The sequence below is a fragment of the Gorilla gorilla genome, chromosome 5, assembly GCF_029281585.2.
Source record: "Gorilla gorilla gorilla isolate KB3781 chromosome 5, NHGRI_mGorGor1-v2.1_pri, whole genome shotgun sequence".
NCBI classification, from domain to species: domain Eukaryota; kingdom Metazoa; phylum Chordata; class Mammalia; order Primates; family Hominidae; genus Gorilla; species Gorilla gorilla.
Window position 1 is genome coordinate 133945333 of NC_073229.2, and position 16738 is coordinate 133962070.

Sequence of the window (16738 nt, forward strand, 5' to 3'; positions counted from 1 at the left end):
CTGGGTTTTGTCATGTTGCCCAGACTGGCCTCCAACTCCTGGGCTCAAGCAGTCTGCCCATTTTGGCTCCCAAATTGCCGGGATTACAGGTGTGAGCCACTGCACCTGACCTGTTACTATTTTTTAAGGAGATAACATTCCCTAGTTTTTAACATTTATTAAAGATCATACGGGATGCCCATAAAGTCTGGAAACTTAGATAATGTGACTTATTAATGTAATATTAATAAAGACTTTATTATTTATTCATGAGTGTTTTGAAATTTGTGGCATGCTGTATCTTATACTGTGTTTATCAATGATACAGGAATGGTATAGATAATGGCGTGGCATATCTATGCCATGAAATAATACTTTTCTTGCACAATAAGGGAAGAGGGAATAAACTTAACTCTACCTAGAGTTCATTGGAACAAGGTCCTCTTGAGATAAGTACTTCGATGACACAAAATCTCACATTGACTGATCTGCCTAAAACCACTAATCGAAGCTTTGTCCTGAATTTGATTAATATGGCATACAATCATCTAAGATTCCATCTAATGAACTGGTGTTTAGAATGTCACCAAGATGTTTTTAGGTATTAAGCATTAATTATTTCATTGACTCCTAGAGTTGGGAGATTTCTTGGCCTGCCCCCTGTCTGATATGTGAGTTCCCTTTCTGTTTCCCTAGGGAGAGAGAGAGGTAATCTGGCCTATGCTTGACAAGCTCTTGTTTGTCAACTGTTGAAGAGGCAGTTGTTTTGGAACAGTTCACTTACACAATTCTTCCTCATGTCGTGCTGATATCTGCTTCTCTGTAATCTTACCTATTAATCCTAGTTAAAGACCTTAAAAACAAGATTTCCTCATCCACTTGATAATCTTTTAAATATTTAAAGTTGAGTTCATACACTTTCAAAATCTCTTCTTCTACTGGTTAAATAGCCCCAGTTTCTTCAGCTGTTCCTCATATGCTGTGGTTTCAAGGCCCTCCAGCATTCGGAACAACACTCTCCTCTGTGTATATTCCAGTTGAGGTCAATGTTCTTCTTAAACTGTGGCCCCCAGATCTGGGTCCAATAATGGTCAGCATTTGGTCTGATTTGTGCTAGCTGTTCTGAGACCCCTGGGACCATCACTCCCCTTGTCCTGGATGCTGTGTTTTCATTGATAAGCATAGGTCACACCAGCCATCCTCAGCGTTGCCATCACAGTGTGCACTCTCCAAGCTTCCTGCCTGTTAGAACTCCTAAGTCTTTTTAACATGTGCCGCTGCCGCTCTGCCACATCTGTACCATTCTTGTCATGTTCGTATATGCTTTGCCTACTTCCAAAAAAAGTATTGAAATGTGTACCTTTAATGAATACTTCTAGCTTTATAGTTTCTTCAGATTTAATCAGTTGACCATCTTGATCCTAATTCAAGTACTTGATGAAAAATGTTGAGTACAGTAGGGTAAATGGCAGAACCCATTGATTTCTACCCACAGACAACTCCTTCCACATAACATTGTTTAGTGCCTTTGATTGTAATCATTTAAACAGCTGTAATTTCACTTAACTATACTATTGCCCTGCCCAATTTCTCTGTCTTGTTCACAAATATTGATTGCTCTGCTGACATTCATGAATGTTTCAGGGGGCTCCCAAGTTAGCTAGGAAAATTAGACAGTGTAAAAATTTTCCCTAACCTTCCTATGGAACCGAGAACTCTTAATAATACTAGGAACTGAAAAAGAAAAGAGAATCTGACTTACTAGCTCTTTTGTGTGCAAAGAAGGGAGTGACACTAACTTGCAATCTCCTGTTTTCTGATCCCTGGTCCCAAAGCAGGTTTCTGACCCCGTGCATTGTTATTCCTCTGGATAAACGTACCTGGTAGTAGAGGTGGTAAAGATTCCCCTATCTTGGGCTTAGTCGTCTTAGATGCTCTTATCCTCCATCCATTTTAGCTTATCTTCCCCAAGGCAGATATTTCTTTGCTTCTGAGACTCACCCAAAAGACTTGGAATCTTTTAAAAGTGTTGTTAAATTGCTACATATTGTAAGGGAAATACAATTTACTAATATTTTTTAAAAGTTTATGGCCTGGTCTTAAATCATGAATACATGATTATCTTTTCATTTTTGCTCACCACAAGAATTCTGAGTTAAAACACATTTTTTGTAATGTCTACTTCTTCTTCCTAAGCAAGCTGATTGTAAGCAACATTCTTTAAGGAATTTCTCATATACTGATAACTTCTCTACTTTACTCGTCTGCCAGTGTTAGATCATCACAGAATTAGATTTACTCAGATGCATGCATACACACATGCATACACCCCTCTTAAACAATTAGTCCATGTCTTTTTCATTCCCCTGATCTGACAGTCTGATTTTCCTATTAGGAAAGGAAATGATATTAGCTTGGTGTGGCTTGTTTTTGTGAATAGATGTGAATTCAGAGAATGCATTGGCCATCTTTTTAGGTCACTTACAACACATCTCGATCTCATATTTGATTCTGTTATGTTGCTGGGATCAACATCACTTACATCACTTGTTGATGTCTGGTTTTTGGAATCTGTCACCCTCTCACTGCTGAGCATCAAGACTCCTGTTATCCTCAGCAAACTAATGCAGGAACAGAAAACTAAACACCGCATGTTCTCACTTAGAAGTGGGAGCTGAATGATGAGAACACATGGACACATGGTGGGAGAGAACAACACACACCAGGGCCTGCGGTGGTGAGGGTGGAAGGGAGAGCATCAGTATGAATAGCTAATGGATGCTGGGCTTAATACCTAGGTGATGGGATGATCTGTGCAGCAAACCACTATGGCACACATTTACCTATGTAACAAACCTGTACGTTCCGCACATGTACCCCTGAACTTAATGAAAGTTGAAAAAAGTAAATAAATAAATAAATTTTGCTAAATGTAAAAATTAAAGACTGCATTGGCCCATTTCCAGTATCAGCTCCATGTTTCACTGTTCCTTAAAGATTATAGATCTCAGCTACACCAGGACACTAGCCTCTTGTAGAGATGCTCTAGCGCCTCCTTCTGTCTTCTGGGTTGTACACAGTTCCCTCTTGTGTTTTTTCTTTCAGGTGCGAAACTTGTTATGGCTAGGGAGGATAGAAACAGTACTGGAATTAAGTAGCTCTACTTTCTCTGTCATTGCTTTCAGCTTGGCACTTTCAACACATAGAGCAGTGTCTGACACTTAGCAGGTGCTTAATAAATGTGGAATGACTGAATGAATTCTTCACAAGCAGCAGCCTTATCCTTGCTCTGTTCTTTTCATATTCAAAGCCTTGTTATTGAAAAGGGGTTGGAGGATCTGCCCCTTTGGTTTTGCTCAGGAGTTTGTCATAGAGGCAGAATCTCGGGCCCCACCTACTGAATCATCTGCCTTTTAACAAGATCCCAAAGTGATTTACATGCACACTGAATTTTGAGTAGCACTGCTGTAAAGCATAACTTCAGTCTAAAACAAAACTTTAGGAACCTTTCCTGTTAGAACAGTGATTTGCCCCACACAACTCATTAGGCTTCATATTCCTTTTTTCATCATTAGTGGTTGTGTATTCTGCTTGCCATCTCTAGGAGAGTTCCCTATGTTGCCAGTTTCATTTGGATACTTTCCCGTTGCTTCATAATCAGGATTATTCAAGATTGTAATTTCAGCTTTATATTTTTAGAAAGCCTTTCATTTATATTAAAATCTCTTTTTATCAATTTTTGGCTATAGGCTCTTTTTTTAGTCTTTAGAAATCTGATTTTTAAAAAATTCTTCTCCTCCCTAGCTCTCATGAACTTTGACATATATCCTTTTCCTCTAAATATTCATTTCATTAGAATTTGATTGAGAATTAAATTAGGTGTTCAGAGAGAAGGCCACTTAGGATTCTTTCAGATTCTTTGCTTATAGCAGACGAGCCTTCTAGCAGAAATCCAGACAGGTGACATTCTTTACTCTTACTCTGACTAGCTTCTGTAATCAAGTAGCACATATTTACAGTTAAAGAATAACGGTCTATACTGCTTTCTAAGGGAACTTGTTCGTTAGGACTCTCTAATTCGTTCCTTAATGATTTTGCTTAACTGTTTTAACTATACACACAGGTGTGTACTATACAGCAGAGTAGATTCTAACTATCAGATAACTACGCGCAAGGGAATCCTGGTTGTAGGACTTGGGTCAAGGTCCCACTACTCACCTGGTGGCAGAGTAAGTCACTGTAGGCACAGTCCCTGGGAGAAGTTAACAGCAGTTCATAGAGTCAGCTTATTACCTTCTAATCCTTTTTAGCTAAAAGTAAATAATATCAGAGCATCTTGACTCTCAGGTGTATTCATGGCATTTTTGTAGATCTGCAACATAGTTGAAGGAAGAAAGCAGTTGGGAAGGGAATTACCATGTTGAAGACCTACTGTGTCAAAAGCTTTGCAAACATGTTTTAAAAAGAAAAATATTAACTTTGAAGTAGGAACATGTTACTATAGACCATATAAATTATTTTATCCAGTAAATTTTAGAAAACCAACATTTACATTTGGTTCATCTTTTTTTAAAAATTTTTATTTTATAGTTATACTTACTGGTGGACACCAGAGGTGATAAAGCATTTACCATTGCCCTATGATGAAGGTAGGTAACTGTTTGTGTTTTAGTTTTTACACTAACATATTTTAGAATTATACCGTAATGAACTTGAAGCATTAAATCCTTTGCACATAGTATTTTATTAGAAACAAATGAATGGCTGTTCAGTATTATGTTGCTGCTTTAATAGATAGGATATTATAACATCTCTTAGCTTTTTAAAGGGCAGGAATTATATTATACTTCTTTTTATCTATGTAGGCCAATACCTTGTATTGTGTCTTACAATTATTATGTGTCTGTCAAATATTTAGTCAGTAAAATATGATATATCGGCTCATCACTTTAAACTAGTACAGTTTATATTTCTACATATTTTGGGAGAATGCGGAGGAAGTAAGGACCCATTGACAAGGAGAACTTAAAACTTTTTTCCTGTGCTAATAAGCAGTGAAAAAAGGTACAGATGCATGTATAAAAGTACATTTTAGTCACATTTAAATTAAATTTCATTAATTTGTCAGAGGGGCAGGAAACATTCTATATTAAAGGAGTACCTTCAAGTGTATAATACATCAGAATGATGTTTCCAAATTTAAATAATTGCCAAATTTTAAGTAAGGCTTAGTTCTGGCTTTGTTACTAACTCCCCTGACCTTGAGCAAGCTCATTTTCCATTTGGTAAAGGGTTCCTAGCAAGATCTCCTGCGAATCTGGAATGCTCCAATTGAGGACTCCATCTAGTCATGCTTCAGCATCCCAACTTTGGGTGGGGAAAGCCATGAAGTAAGATTACAAAGTATTTTTGGTTCTTATTAAGTTATAAATTCATTTTGGAAGGTATTTGTAACTTGAAATTCTGGGCAAAATCATTACTCATATTGCTGAAAAGGTTTAGTTGTTCTGGGAGAAAGGAAAGGGTTTTAACTAACAGTGGCTATTAACAGAATTTGAAATATAAAGGGAAACTTAGGGAAAAAGCTGTACAATTTTTAGCTAAAACACAAAGGGCATTTATTTAAGAGCAAAAAGGAATTTAAAGAACCTCCTCTAAATAACTCCCTGCTCCCATTGGACTTCCTGAGGCTCTCCTGGCTCCTTAGAGCTTGTTGAACTCAGCTTTGCATTGTATTTTCTATGCATCTATCTCATCTCCTTTCTAACTGTGTAAGTGTTGGAGGCAGGAGCTTACCCTTGGTCAGGGCTGTATCCCCCACAGAGCTTATCACAGTGCTGTCTGTGAACACAGTTAATATTATGGAAATGTTTGCTTGATATAATCTCAGACTTTTAGAGTAACATGCAGTATCTCTCTTAGTTATCTGTGCTGCGAACTTAAAGAAGTTGATAGTGAAGAAATTCCACAAATATGAAGAAGAGATTGATATCCACAATGAGTTCTTTCGGCCATATGAGTTGAGCAGCTTTGATGATACCTTTTGCTTGGCTATGACAAGCTCAGCACGGTATGTTGTGTGTATTCTGATACCATAAGTATTTGAGAACTGTAGTTTTCCTAGTTTGTATATATATGTCTGTCTTTACCAGAAATCCATTCTGTAGGCCTTCTGTCAGGTGGGTAGTCCACCTTTGAATACCTCCTGTGATGGGGAGCCCACTACTTCAAGAGGCAGCCCCTTCTATTGTTCTATTGACAGTTGGAGTTGATTTCTCCCCTTTGATAGGTTGAAATCTGCCTCCTATTAGTCCTAGTTTGCCATTTGGAATAAACTCAGTTTTTTCACTGAACATAGAAATTGAGAGTTGACATAAATTAGTGGGAAAAGCATCATCTCTGGTACTAGAAAGGCTAGGATGTGAATCTTAGTTCAGCCACTTCCTGTGTGACCTTGGGAAAATTATCCAACTTACCTGAGCATTATTTTCTTAATCTGTCTTTCTCTGTCTCTCTTCTCTCTCTCCCCTCCCCCACACACACGCCCCGCAAGTGCCTTTGTAGTGCCTGGTACAGGCAGGTGATTAATAAATGGTAGCTATTATTATTACTATTATTATTAGTCATAGGACAAATCTAGTTTCTCTTTAGCCTCAAGATATTTGAGGAAGCGATATTCATTTTTTCAGGGTAAATATCCTTCATTTGTTCTTCCATAACTTATGTGGCATGGTTTCCATTCTGTCTCCATCCTAGTCTCTCACCTTCAGACACATTTCATTTTCTGTATCTCTTTTAGAATTTGATGGGACCCTTTAGGAAAAATGCTGGGACCAGAATAAGAAAATCGAGCAAAGAAAATTACTTGTTATATTTTATACTAAAATTTAATTTTTTATATTTCACATTTTCTTCAGATGTGGTATTTATGTGCTTATACTTTGTGTGGTACATAGAAACATATTCTGTGGTTTTGTTTCCTAGAAATCACTCTACATTTTGCTTCAGTTTCAGATAGTTAGGAACAGTTTGAAATTCTTACTTGCTTGATTTTTCAAGTAAACTTGTTAAGGTTTAGCAGTTTTAACTATGAGATCTTTGTCATTTCTAGAAGTTGTCAACTCAGCAAAATGACATTAGGTATATGTGTTTATATACATATAAACCCTCACTTCACATCTTTGACAGCTTCTTGGAAACTGACTTTAAATGAAATGATGTCAGAAAAAACAACATTATTTAAGGACCTGCTGTACATTGTTTCACTTGAAGTCATAGTTTCCAAGAACCTATCAATGACATTAAGTGAGGACTTACTGTAGTTAATTGTGTTTGTGGTAGCTGTGTTCTATAAAGTCATTGCAAACACTGAATTAGTAAATACTGGACCATTGCTTCTGAGGGAAATACAGGATTAGGTTCCTGAGAGCCTCTGGTCACATCGTATTTGTCAACCAATCAATACATAACCTAGTTTTGTGTATGTTTTTGTTTAAAGACAGAAACGTAGTTAATATACAATCAGTCCCTGCCTTATAATGATTCAACTTACGATTTTTCAGCTTTACGATGGTGCAAAAGTTACATGCATTAGCTAGAAACTGTTCTTCGAATTTTGAATTTTGATTCAAAATTCTTTATAATAACTTTACTATAAAACAGGCTTTGTGTTAGATGACTTTGCACAACCATAAGCTAATGTAAATGTTCTGAGCACTTTTAAGGTAGGCTACACAAAGCTATGATGTACAGTAGGTTAGGTGTACTAAATACATATTCAAGTTACTATGGGTTTGTCAGGATGTAACCCCCATTCTAAGTTGAGGAGCATCTGTATATTGTTGATTTATTAACATAACACTCATGGCCAACAGCACTATAGCTCATGCCTGAATGAAGCTTATCTAACACACATGTTTTCTCTGTCAGGTGCATCCAAGCTTTCTTGTGCTTAGTAACACCAAACAGCTTCAGCACTATGTGTGGGGACCATCTTAAATAGCAAGATCATCAAAAAAGGCACCAAAAATGTGAAAAACATGGTGTCAAATAGACCGTGAAAAAGACACTCATTTATGATAGGAGAGCAGAAATTAAGAAGCAGAGTACCCCTTGTTCAGCCTCAGCTGAGAACATAAGCAAGGGATTCAAAGTTTTCACCACTCTGTACATGCACATGTCTGCAGTGACTGTGAAAGTACCAAGAGGATTGATTTGGGGGTTACAGATACACCTTAGTGAGCAAGCAGTCTCACAAACATGGAATGTGCAAATGAAAAGGATCAATTGTGTATGTTCAAAAAGAAAAGAATTTAAGCCAGTTACATCTTTGAAACATTTTCAAATGTTAAAATAGCTATTTTAGGCCAGAATCAAGATTACTTTCTTTTCCTTCAAATAATGTGATATTCAGTCACACGCTTGGAGCAGTGTCCTTGCCAGAAGCCAGGAGTCTTATCCATCAGAAATCCTGGAACTGTTGCGTTTTTGGCATCTACTGTGGAATCTGGTCTGGCTTCAGCAGTAATGGTGAGGTGGCCTTTGCATAATGTGGAAGCTTTAGCTTATCTCAGTAAGTGGTAAATTAAAAGAGTTTCTATTTAAAGTGTTCTGGCAGTATTTTAATGAATTAACCTCAGCCTAATGAGGTAGATGTTGATATTTCAGTTCATACCACTGTGTTTTTGATCATTATGTCTACCTTCTTAGGTGGTATAGCTTAAAAATGTTGTCCATGAAACTGAACAGCTTAGTGTTTTGTCATTGGCCTTTAGGAATTTAAATTTTACCTGAGAACTAATCATGATATATAACCAGATTAACCAGATGGTATACATCTTAGCAGAAGTTCAGATGTCAACACTGTTATAGTAGATGATACTTAAATTCAAAACTACTGGGCCTCGTGATCATAGAGAATTCACAATTAAGACTGATAACATTGAAATTATCTAGTGCTGTTAATTCATGGTTTTATGTCCCTATTGGGCCTCGTGATCATAGAGAATTCACAATTAAGACTGATAACATTGAAATTATCTAGTGCTGTTAATTCATGGTTTTATGTCCCTACTGGGCCTCGTGATCATAGAGAATTCACAATTAAGACTGATAACATTGAAATTATCTAGTGCTGTTAATTCATGGTTTTATGTCCCTGAGCAGTTGGCTCAGAATATATAATACGTAACTCCTAGAGTTAAGAAGGAATATTGTAAGAGTGTGAACTGAGATGGAAGCCAATATCGTCTGGATGGACAGTAATTCATATGTAATTGTGTTTTCACCTTTCTTTAGTGACTTTATGCCTAAGACCATTGGAATTGATCCAAGTCCATTTACTGTGCGTAAACCAGATGAAACTGGAAAATCAGTATTGGGGTAAGATTTGTGTATAGAATGAAACTTTAAAGATTTGTGTAAAAGAATAGTACTTGCAATATGATTTCCACCAAAAACTAATAACTTCAGGTCATATATAGTTTATTAATAGCACTGGGATCACTAAAGTGTTCAATACTGAAAGTAGAATTTATGGGAGTTTCAGCAATACAGTGCATTTTATTGTTTTAAATTGGGAATATAACAGATGACATAAAGGTAGGTGACAGATATGATGTCTTATAAATAACTCAGCATTCTCTGTTTCCCAACATGAAATAGTTAAGTAAAAATTTGTATTTATTATATTTATTTTGTTGGCATCCTCAGTAACATAAAAGCAAATATACCCTGTTACGGAACTTAATAGATTTTTCTGTGCATTGCTATAACATTATTTTGGGGGGAGACTATTATTTTATTCAGTCCAGTAAAGAAGAAGATATACTGTGTTTGCATCTTCATGCTTAAGAGACTGGAGTGAAATGTGTTGTTTCCTGGCATGAGAACCTCTTTCCCTTCCACTGACCTGCCTAGTCTCAGTGACGGATTTCTTCTAGGCTCTGGCCACATACCCCAGCCAGACTGCAGATACAGAGTCCTAATTGTATGGAATCTTAATTGTATTCTAGCTATGTGTGATTTATCCAATGGGACATATATTGATATTTTCCAGAAACACTATTTCTGTGGCTTTTATATGTAGCCTTTAAATAGCTCATGTTAAGCCCTGACCAGATGCTATGAGGAATTTAAAAGAAGGAAGGTCTTCAGGAGTTTGGAATTCAGGGAATTCCCAGGACAAATAAGTAAATGACCAGCTATATTAGTGTGTGTCACAGAAACGTTACCAACTTTAATTTTTAGTTGCAAAAGGTCAGAGACTGCTTGTTTTCTGCAATATCTAACCCATGGTCACATAAAATTGCATTTTCCTTTCCTAGAACATTTCAAAATATTATGGTATTTTTAGCTCCTTATAGAGAATTTTTTAAAGAGTGAAATATTAAACATTTTTCATAAAGCAAAAAGTATTACTATAAATGGTTTTCTGAATTTAAAAAACAGCATTCTTACTACTCTTCCAATTTGGCACTAGAATGAAAGTAACTACTTTTATAAGTGTAGGGTTTTCCCCCCTTCTATTCCCTACTATTAAAGGGAATGTTCAGCAAATACACTTGTTTACTAATAACACAATACAATTTAAAATGTAGTTTATGTTCATCAGTTGTTCATTATTTGGATACACTATGATTGATAAAAAATTTATAAGAGGGAGAGAAATATACATAGGTTTGGCTACCCACTTTTTCTTGGACCTTTTATGAGTTACAGCTAATTTTAATAATATCCCAAACATACTGTCTTCTATAATTGTAGGGTAAGTTTTGAGAATATTGATATCAGTTACCAAAGGAAGGCATGGTAACCAAGTGGTGAGAAGATTTTTTCACGCTCTGCAAGTAATTTTCATTTATTTTTTGAATTTATAACAGGGCTTATATTCATATAAGGTCAGTGCATGGACATGGAGAAATATGAACCTTTTCCCTGTAGCACAACCTGAATCCAGAAACTAGTGTCACAGTCATTTTCTTATGCTTCACTAGGCCTAAGGCTTTGGGACAGAGTGATAGACAGTGGGTGTTGAGGGTTAGTTTAAAGATGCTTCACTTCCATATTATTCTTTTAAAAGAAACAAAAGCAATAGAGAAGAAGCTGTATTACAGCGGAAAACGGCAGCCAGCGCCCCGCCGCCCCCCAGCGAGGAGGCTGTGTCCAGCAGCTCTGAGGATGACTCTGGGACTGATCGGGAAGAAGAGGGCTCTGTGTCTCAGCGCTCCACTCCCGTGAAGATGACTGATGCAGGAGACAGTGCCAAAGTGACTGAGGTGCGGGGGAGGGAAGCCTGTGGGATCCAGCCTGAAGCCCTGGAAAATGATCTTTACAACTCCGCTTTCAGTTAAAAGGCTGAGAGCAAGAAAATGTCACATTATCTCACTGTTGTGTTTGAGGCACTGCATAAGATGAATACATTTAGCATTTACATGATTTTATTTCATTTCAAAATAAAATTGGTGTTTTTGCTCGCATGTGTAATGGAGAATTTCTGATCCTTTCAGAATTTTCAAGTGAATTCTGGCCCTCTTTGATCAGCCCATCCGCTTGAGGTCCATTTATTCTCTTACTGGGCACATTGTTGGATCACAGGATTTAGACGTGGCCTTCACAATCTTTGAATGGCTGCAATGGGCAATTCATCCTGTTCAATTCAATATTACTGATAGATTGGGGGAAACAAATAGAAATAAGCAACAAAAGGACCAACTCTAGCTTTGGGGAAATTTGGTTTCTAGAAATATCCAAAACTCATTGAGAAATAGATAAGGCAAATAAAAATGTGTTAATACAAGAGCTGAATCCATGTTCCAGAAGTTGGCAAACTATGACGTATTGGCCAAATCCAGCCTGATGCCTTTTTTTGTAAATAAAATTACACTGGAATCCAGCCATGCCTGTTTGTTTACTCATTGTATGTGACTACGTTTGCACTATAACAGCAGAGCTGAGTATTTGCAACAGAGACAGCATAACCCAAAAAAATTTAAAATATTTGCTATCTGGCCTTTTACAGGATAAGGTTGCCAACTCCTGCATTATACAAAAACACCTAGTAATTATTTAACAGCTTTTTTAAATCCTAGAATAAACTATTTTTAGCAGAAATGGAAATCAAAATTTTTTAAAACCATCAACTAAGAAGTTTAATGAACAGGTTAAAGAAGCACTGTGATTGCTTTTGTGAAAAAATTCACAGTTTCATTTTTTTGGGGAAATTATTGATATGCTATATGTCTAAAAATTCTTCCTGGTTCTTCTTTTTTTTTTTAAACCCCAGAATGTGGTCCAACCCATGAAGGAGCTATATGGAATTAACCTCTCAGATGGCCTCTCAGAAGAAGATTTCTCCATTTATTCAAGGTGAGATACTTTCATGTAGATATTAAAGAAAAATGAATATTTATAATTACAGTAACTTCTAACTACTATACCTTTTTTTTTTTTTTTTTTTTTTTGGAGACAGTCTTGCTCTGTTGCCCAGGCTGGAGTGCAGTGGTATGATCTCGGCTCCTAAGTAGCTGGGATTGCAGGTGCACGCCGCTATGCCTGGCTAATTTTTTATATTTTAGTAGAGACGGGGTTTCACTGTGTTGCCCAGGCTAGCCTCAAACTCCTGAGCTCAGGCAATCCACCCACCTCAGCCTCCCAAAGTGCTAAGATTACAGGTGTGAGCCACTGCGTCCAGCCTAATATAACTTTTAAGAAATGAAAATAGTCAACAATACAGAAGAAAATGAATTCCACTTAAAATGCAGTTTCAGCATTGAAGCGGTCAAATTCTGAATCATTGATTTATATACGGAGTTAAAGTGCTAAATGCCTGAGACTCTGCCCCTCAATGATAAAAATTTATGATGCATGCAGGTATCTGCACTGCTCATATGTAAACTACAAACCAAAGTACCAGTACATTCCTGCATTTCTAAATCCTCAAGATCAAAGTCCCTTCTCACAAAATAAATCTGGGATATTGACAAATGAGGACCTTGCATCACTTTAGGTCCTGGATGCTGGTGGGAGTGGTGACTGAGGAGGAAAAAGAAAACAGTAATAATAGGGTGCTAATTCACAATGTTATAGGCCTTTATTAGGCAAATCTAGTTGAAAGGAGGGGATACCCATAAGGCATTCCCTGAAATCATGTGCATAATTTCGTGTGTATGTGTGTCCTTTTGAGAAGATAGATTTAGCAGATTCTCAAAAGAATCCTTCACTCAGAAATCCTCACGAACCTGATGAGAACATTGCAAACACCTCCTCAGCTTAATACATGGATTTAGAAGACTTGGTTATTGCATATGAATACAGTTCCACTTATACAAATTTGTAAATGTGTGTGTAAAATGTAAATTGTATAATATAAAATGAGCACTGATCTTCAGTTATTTTTAAATGAGGGCATTTCATTTACAGAATCCATTGAATTCGATATTGTCAGCTTTTCATTTCAATTAATAAAAACTACTCTATAATATATAAAATATAAAATGCACAGCATTTCCTGACTGCCAAAGCAGCTCCTGTAACTTGCACTTTTTTGAATATGCGTCATTGACTGGAAGCCAATTTAGTCATCAGAGCACAGCCACACCCTCCTCACTCTGACACACAAACACACAGTACTTATTCATCATGGCTGTCAGAACTCTGTAGCCAAACTCTGTAGTAGTTGAAGTGGGCCTTTACAAACCATGTGGCCTGAAGAATGAATTATCTGAAGTTACTGACTGAGTAATATGACTTTGTTTATTGCAGAGGGAATGAGTGTATGTGCCAAGGATTGAAGGGGTTACTTCAGGGGAGGGAGGAACCCATGTCCTAGAATAAAATTCTGTGTTTGATATTCTGAAGATAATACCTCCTTTCATTGTATAACAGTTTACACTGTTTCGTTTGTTCTTTAGGCAATTCTGTAGTAGATTAAAAAGATATTATCCCCTTTTATGGGCTAACAGTGCAGCAAGTAGAGCCATTTAGTGCCTTATCCAGGAGTCATATCCTGTGTTTCTGGGTACCGTGGGATTTTAGGCTGTTCCCTCCTTTTTGTTCTCTTGATCATAATCAGCTGCCTCTGCTTATGATGTAGACCTTGGGGGAAGGGGAGAAACAGGGGGCTGACCATTCTTTCCCTGTGAGTACCCCTTCCTGTGGGCACACTGCCCTTACTGCCTTGCCTGCCCTGGAATATCTCCCCTCTCCATCTGCCATGGGCATTGCAGTAGGCAGAGGAATCCTCCCTCCATCAGTATCTGTGGGGTAACTGTGCCAGAGGGTGACCAAGGGATGTTCAGGGACTGATTGGCACCCACTTTTGGCTCAGCTAGGCTCTGGAGCTTTCTTAGTGCCTCCTCTGATCCAAAGGGGAGAGTTTCAAGGCAGGGCTAGAGCCCAGGTAGTTCTGCGCTGAATTGGCAGGTGCCCCTGCCACCCCGTTTCTGCACTCAGTTGGCTGGCTATGTTTGTTCACATAGTAGACAGTGACCTAGCCTGGCTTGCATGTAACAGCTCCCACCTGGCCTATCACAGAACACTGTGGAGAAGGGAAGCCGCACAGCTAGAAGTGGTTTCCGCAGCCTGTCTTCCAGCTTCCCATTCTTCTGCCTGTTTTTCCTACCTTAGGCCTTGCCCACCTTTGGACTTCTAAGGATTTCTCGGTTTTGTAGTTTTATTCTAATTGCTGAGCCCCGCTGTCTATGTCTTCCTTTTCCCTCACCTTTTCTAGTATCTTTGGTTTGCTATTTTACCAGACCTGAAAGCTTTCTACTTACTTCCTCAAAGCTTCAAACACTTGCCAGTTTTTAGAAAACTCTGGCAGTGATTGTACACCTGATTTAAGAAGTTTAAAGTTCTGTTCAAATAATCAGTACTATGTGGCATTCTTCCCAAAATATGGATCAACATTTTTTACTTGCTGAAGATATAAGGTTGGATAAAAGTAAGCTGTTTGAAAGTTTTTCTTTAGCACTCTAATGATACAATAATTGGTAGTTTCTGTAACACTTTCTTGACCTTTAAAAAAGCTAATGAAAAACAAATGGTAAACTTTTCCATAGTCTTCAAAGAAAATACTTTTAAGTAGTTAAAAAAATGGAAAGAAAATCAGTTCTTTTGGTTTCAGTCTTTTTTTTTTTTTTTTTTTTTTGAGACAGTCTCTCTCTGTCACCCAGGCTGGAGTGCAGTGGCGTGATCTCGGCTCACTGCAACCTCAGCCTCATGGGTTCAAGCAATTCTCCTGCCTCAGCCTCCTGAGTAGCTGGGACTACAGGTGCATGCCACCATGCCCAGCTAATTTTTTGTATTTTTAGTAGAGATGGGGTTTCACCGTGTTAGCCAGGATGGTCTCAATCTCCTGACCTCATGATCTGCCTGCCTCAGCCTCCCAAGGTGCTGGGATTACAGGCATGAGCCACTGCGCGTGGCCTGGAAATCAGTTCTTCAGTCCTGCCCTGTAACCTCCCATGGGCAAATTAGAACAAAACTACAAAACCGTATCCCTGAAGGAAAGGCAGATCCATGCAGTCCAAGCAGGCTTCCAGCAGATATGCACTCCAGAAAGCTGCTGGGTATCCTCTCTGCCTGCTGAGCTGGCCCAGGCCACTTCCTCTGGCTCTTAGCTCAAAGCCTGCCTTAGTGCTGTTCAAGTCTGAGAAGTGCTGTTCAAGACCTTTCAGAAGAGGTCCTATGGCCCTGGTGCTCATCAATGGGTCTCCCCAACCTTGGTTGAAAGTGTTCCTCTTTGAAGTGGCTAGAGTACTTGGTGGGGAGATTCTTGTGGTCCAGAGGAAACCTAGTCTGTGGCCGGCTCTTAGCAGTGTCCCTGCTTCAGGAGGTGGATCCCCAGCCTGATCCTGCCCTTTCCATGTCACTTGTCTCACTGCCAGCACCATCCTGCATGCTTCCCCATGCTTCCTGCATTCCACACGTTAGATATTTGTCACCCTTAGATGTGTGAGGCTCTGCAAGATCATCTTCCTGGCTTCAGGAACATTTCTGTTCAAGTTCTGCACCATGTTTAAATTAATAGAAGTTCAATGGCATGCACATTTGATTTCATTCTTTTATCCATGGTTATGACTCACATTTTAAGTAGAATCCCTTTTCCTACTTTTAACAGCCCACTTTAAAATCAGGCAAAGTCTTATGTTACATACAGTACTCTTAGGTGCTTTTCTGAAATAAGCATACTACTGAAATTTGAAAGCTTACACCATTTTATGTGATCTACTGAATTAATTGCAAGTACTCCCTTCTTTAGCTGACTCTTATCCATTGTAATTTGTAGATTTGTTCAGCTGGGGCAGAGTCAACATAAACAAGACAAGAATAGCCAGCAGCCCTGTTCTAAGTGCTCAGATGGAGTTATAAAACTGTAAGTACTAGATTAGATCTTTAAAGAAATCTTTGTATTCATGCCACTCATAGGGCTTTCTTTAAAGACTTTTTAAGAAAAAGATTCACTCTTGTCACCAAATTAGTATAAGCACCAAAGTGTCTCCTTGTGGTACCTTACTTGAGGAAAACTGGGTCTCTGAGGGATAGGGAAGAGGTTGGCAGCCCTAATGGTCCTGAAATGCATCTTTGGAGGTGAGTTTGGCATTGTTGGAGGCTTCCAACCATGAACTCTGCCCTCCACTGGGTAGAAGTGGGATGGTGAAACAGCTCTGATCCTGGAGACATGCTCAAGTTTAATACAAGACCTTTGAGGATATGGATCAATTTGTCTCTTCTAGCTGTATATCCCCATCAGTTCTAA

At 38.2% G+C, this 16738-nt stretch overlaps 1 protein-coding gene across 3 annotated transcripts in view; it reads left to right on the forward strand.

The window, feature by feature from the left end:
- The window catches only part of FIG4 (FIG4 phosphoinositide 5-phosphatase), a 132470-nt gene that overhangs the window by 89119 nt on the left and 26613 nt on the right, over nt 1-16738 (forward strand). For 2 of the 3 annotated variants that reach the window (XM_004044513.5, XM_055392094.2), the window contains 6 exons: nt 4570-4628; nt 5902-6049; nt 9277-9360; nt 11060-11255; nt 12263-12345; nt 16268-16354. In XM_004044513.5, coding sequence (XP_004044561.2) covers nt 4570-4628; nt 5902-6049; nt 9277-9360; nt 11060-11255; nt 12263-12345; nt 16268-16354 — 657 coding nt within the window. Of the gene's footprint in view, nt 1-4569; nt 4629-5901; nt 6050-9276; nt 9361-11059; nt 11256-12257; nt 12346-16267; nt 16355-16738 lie in introns of all 3 variants that reach the window. The other variant, XM_055392091.2, reaches the window with a different exon arrangement.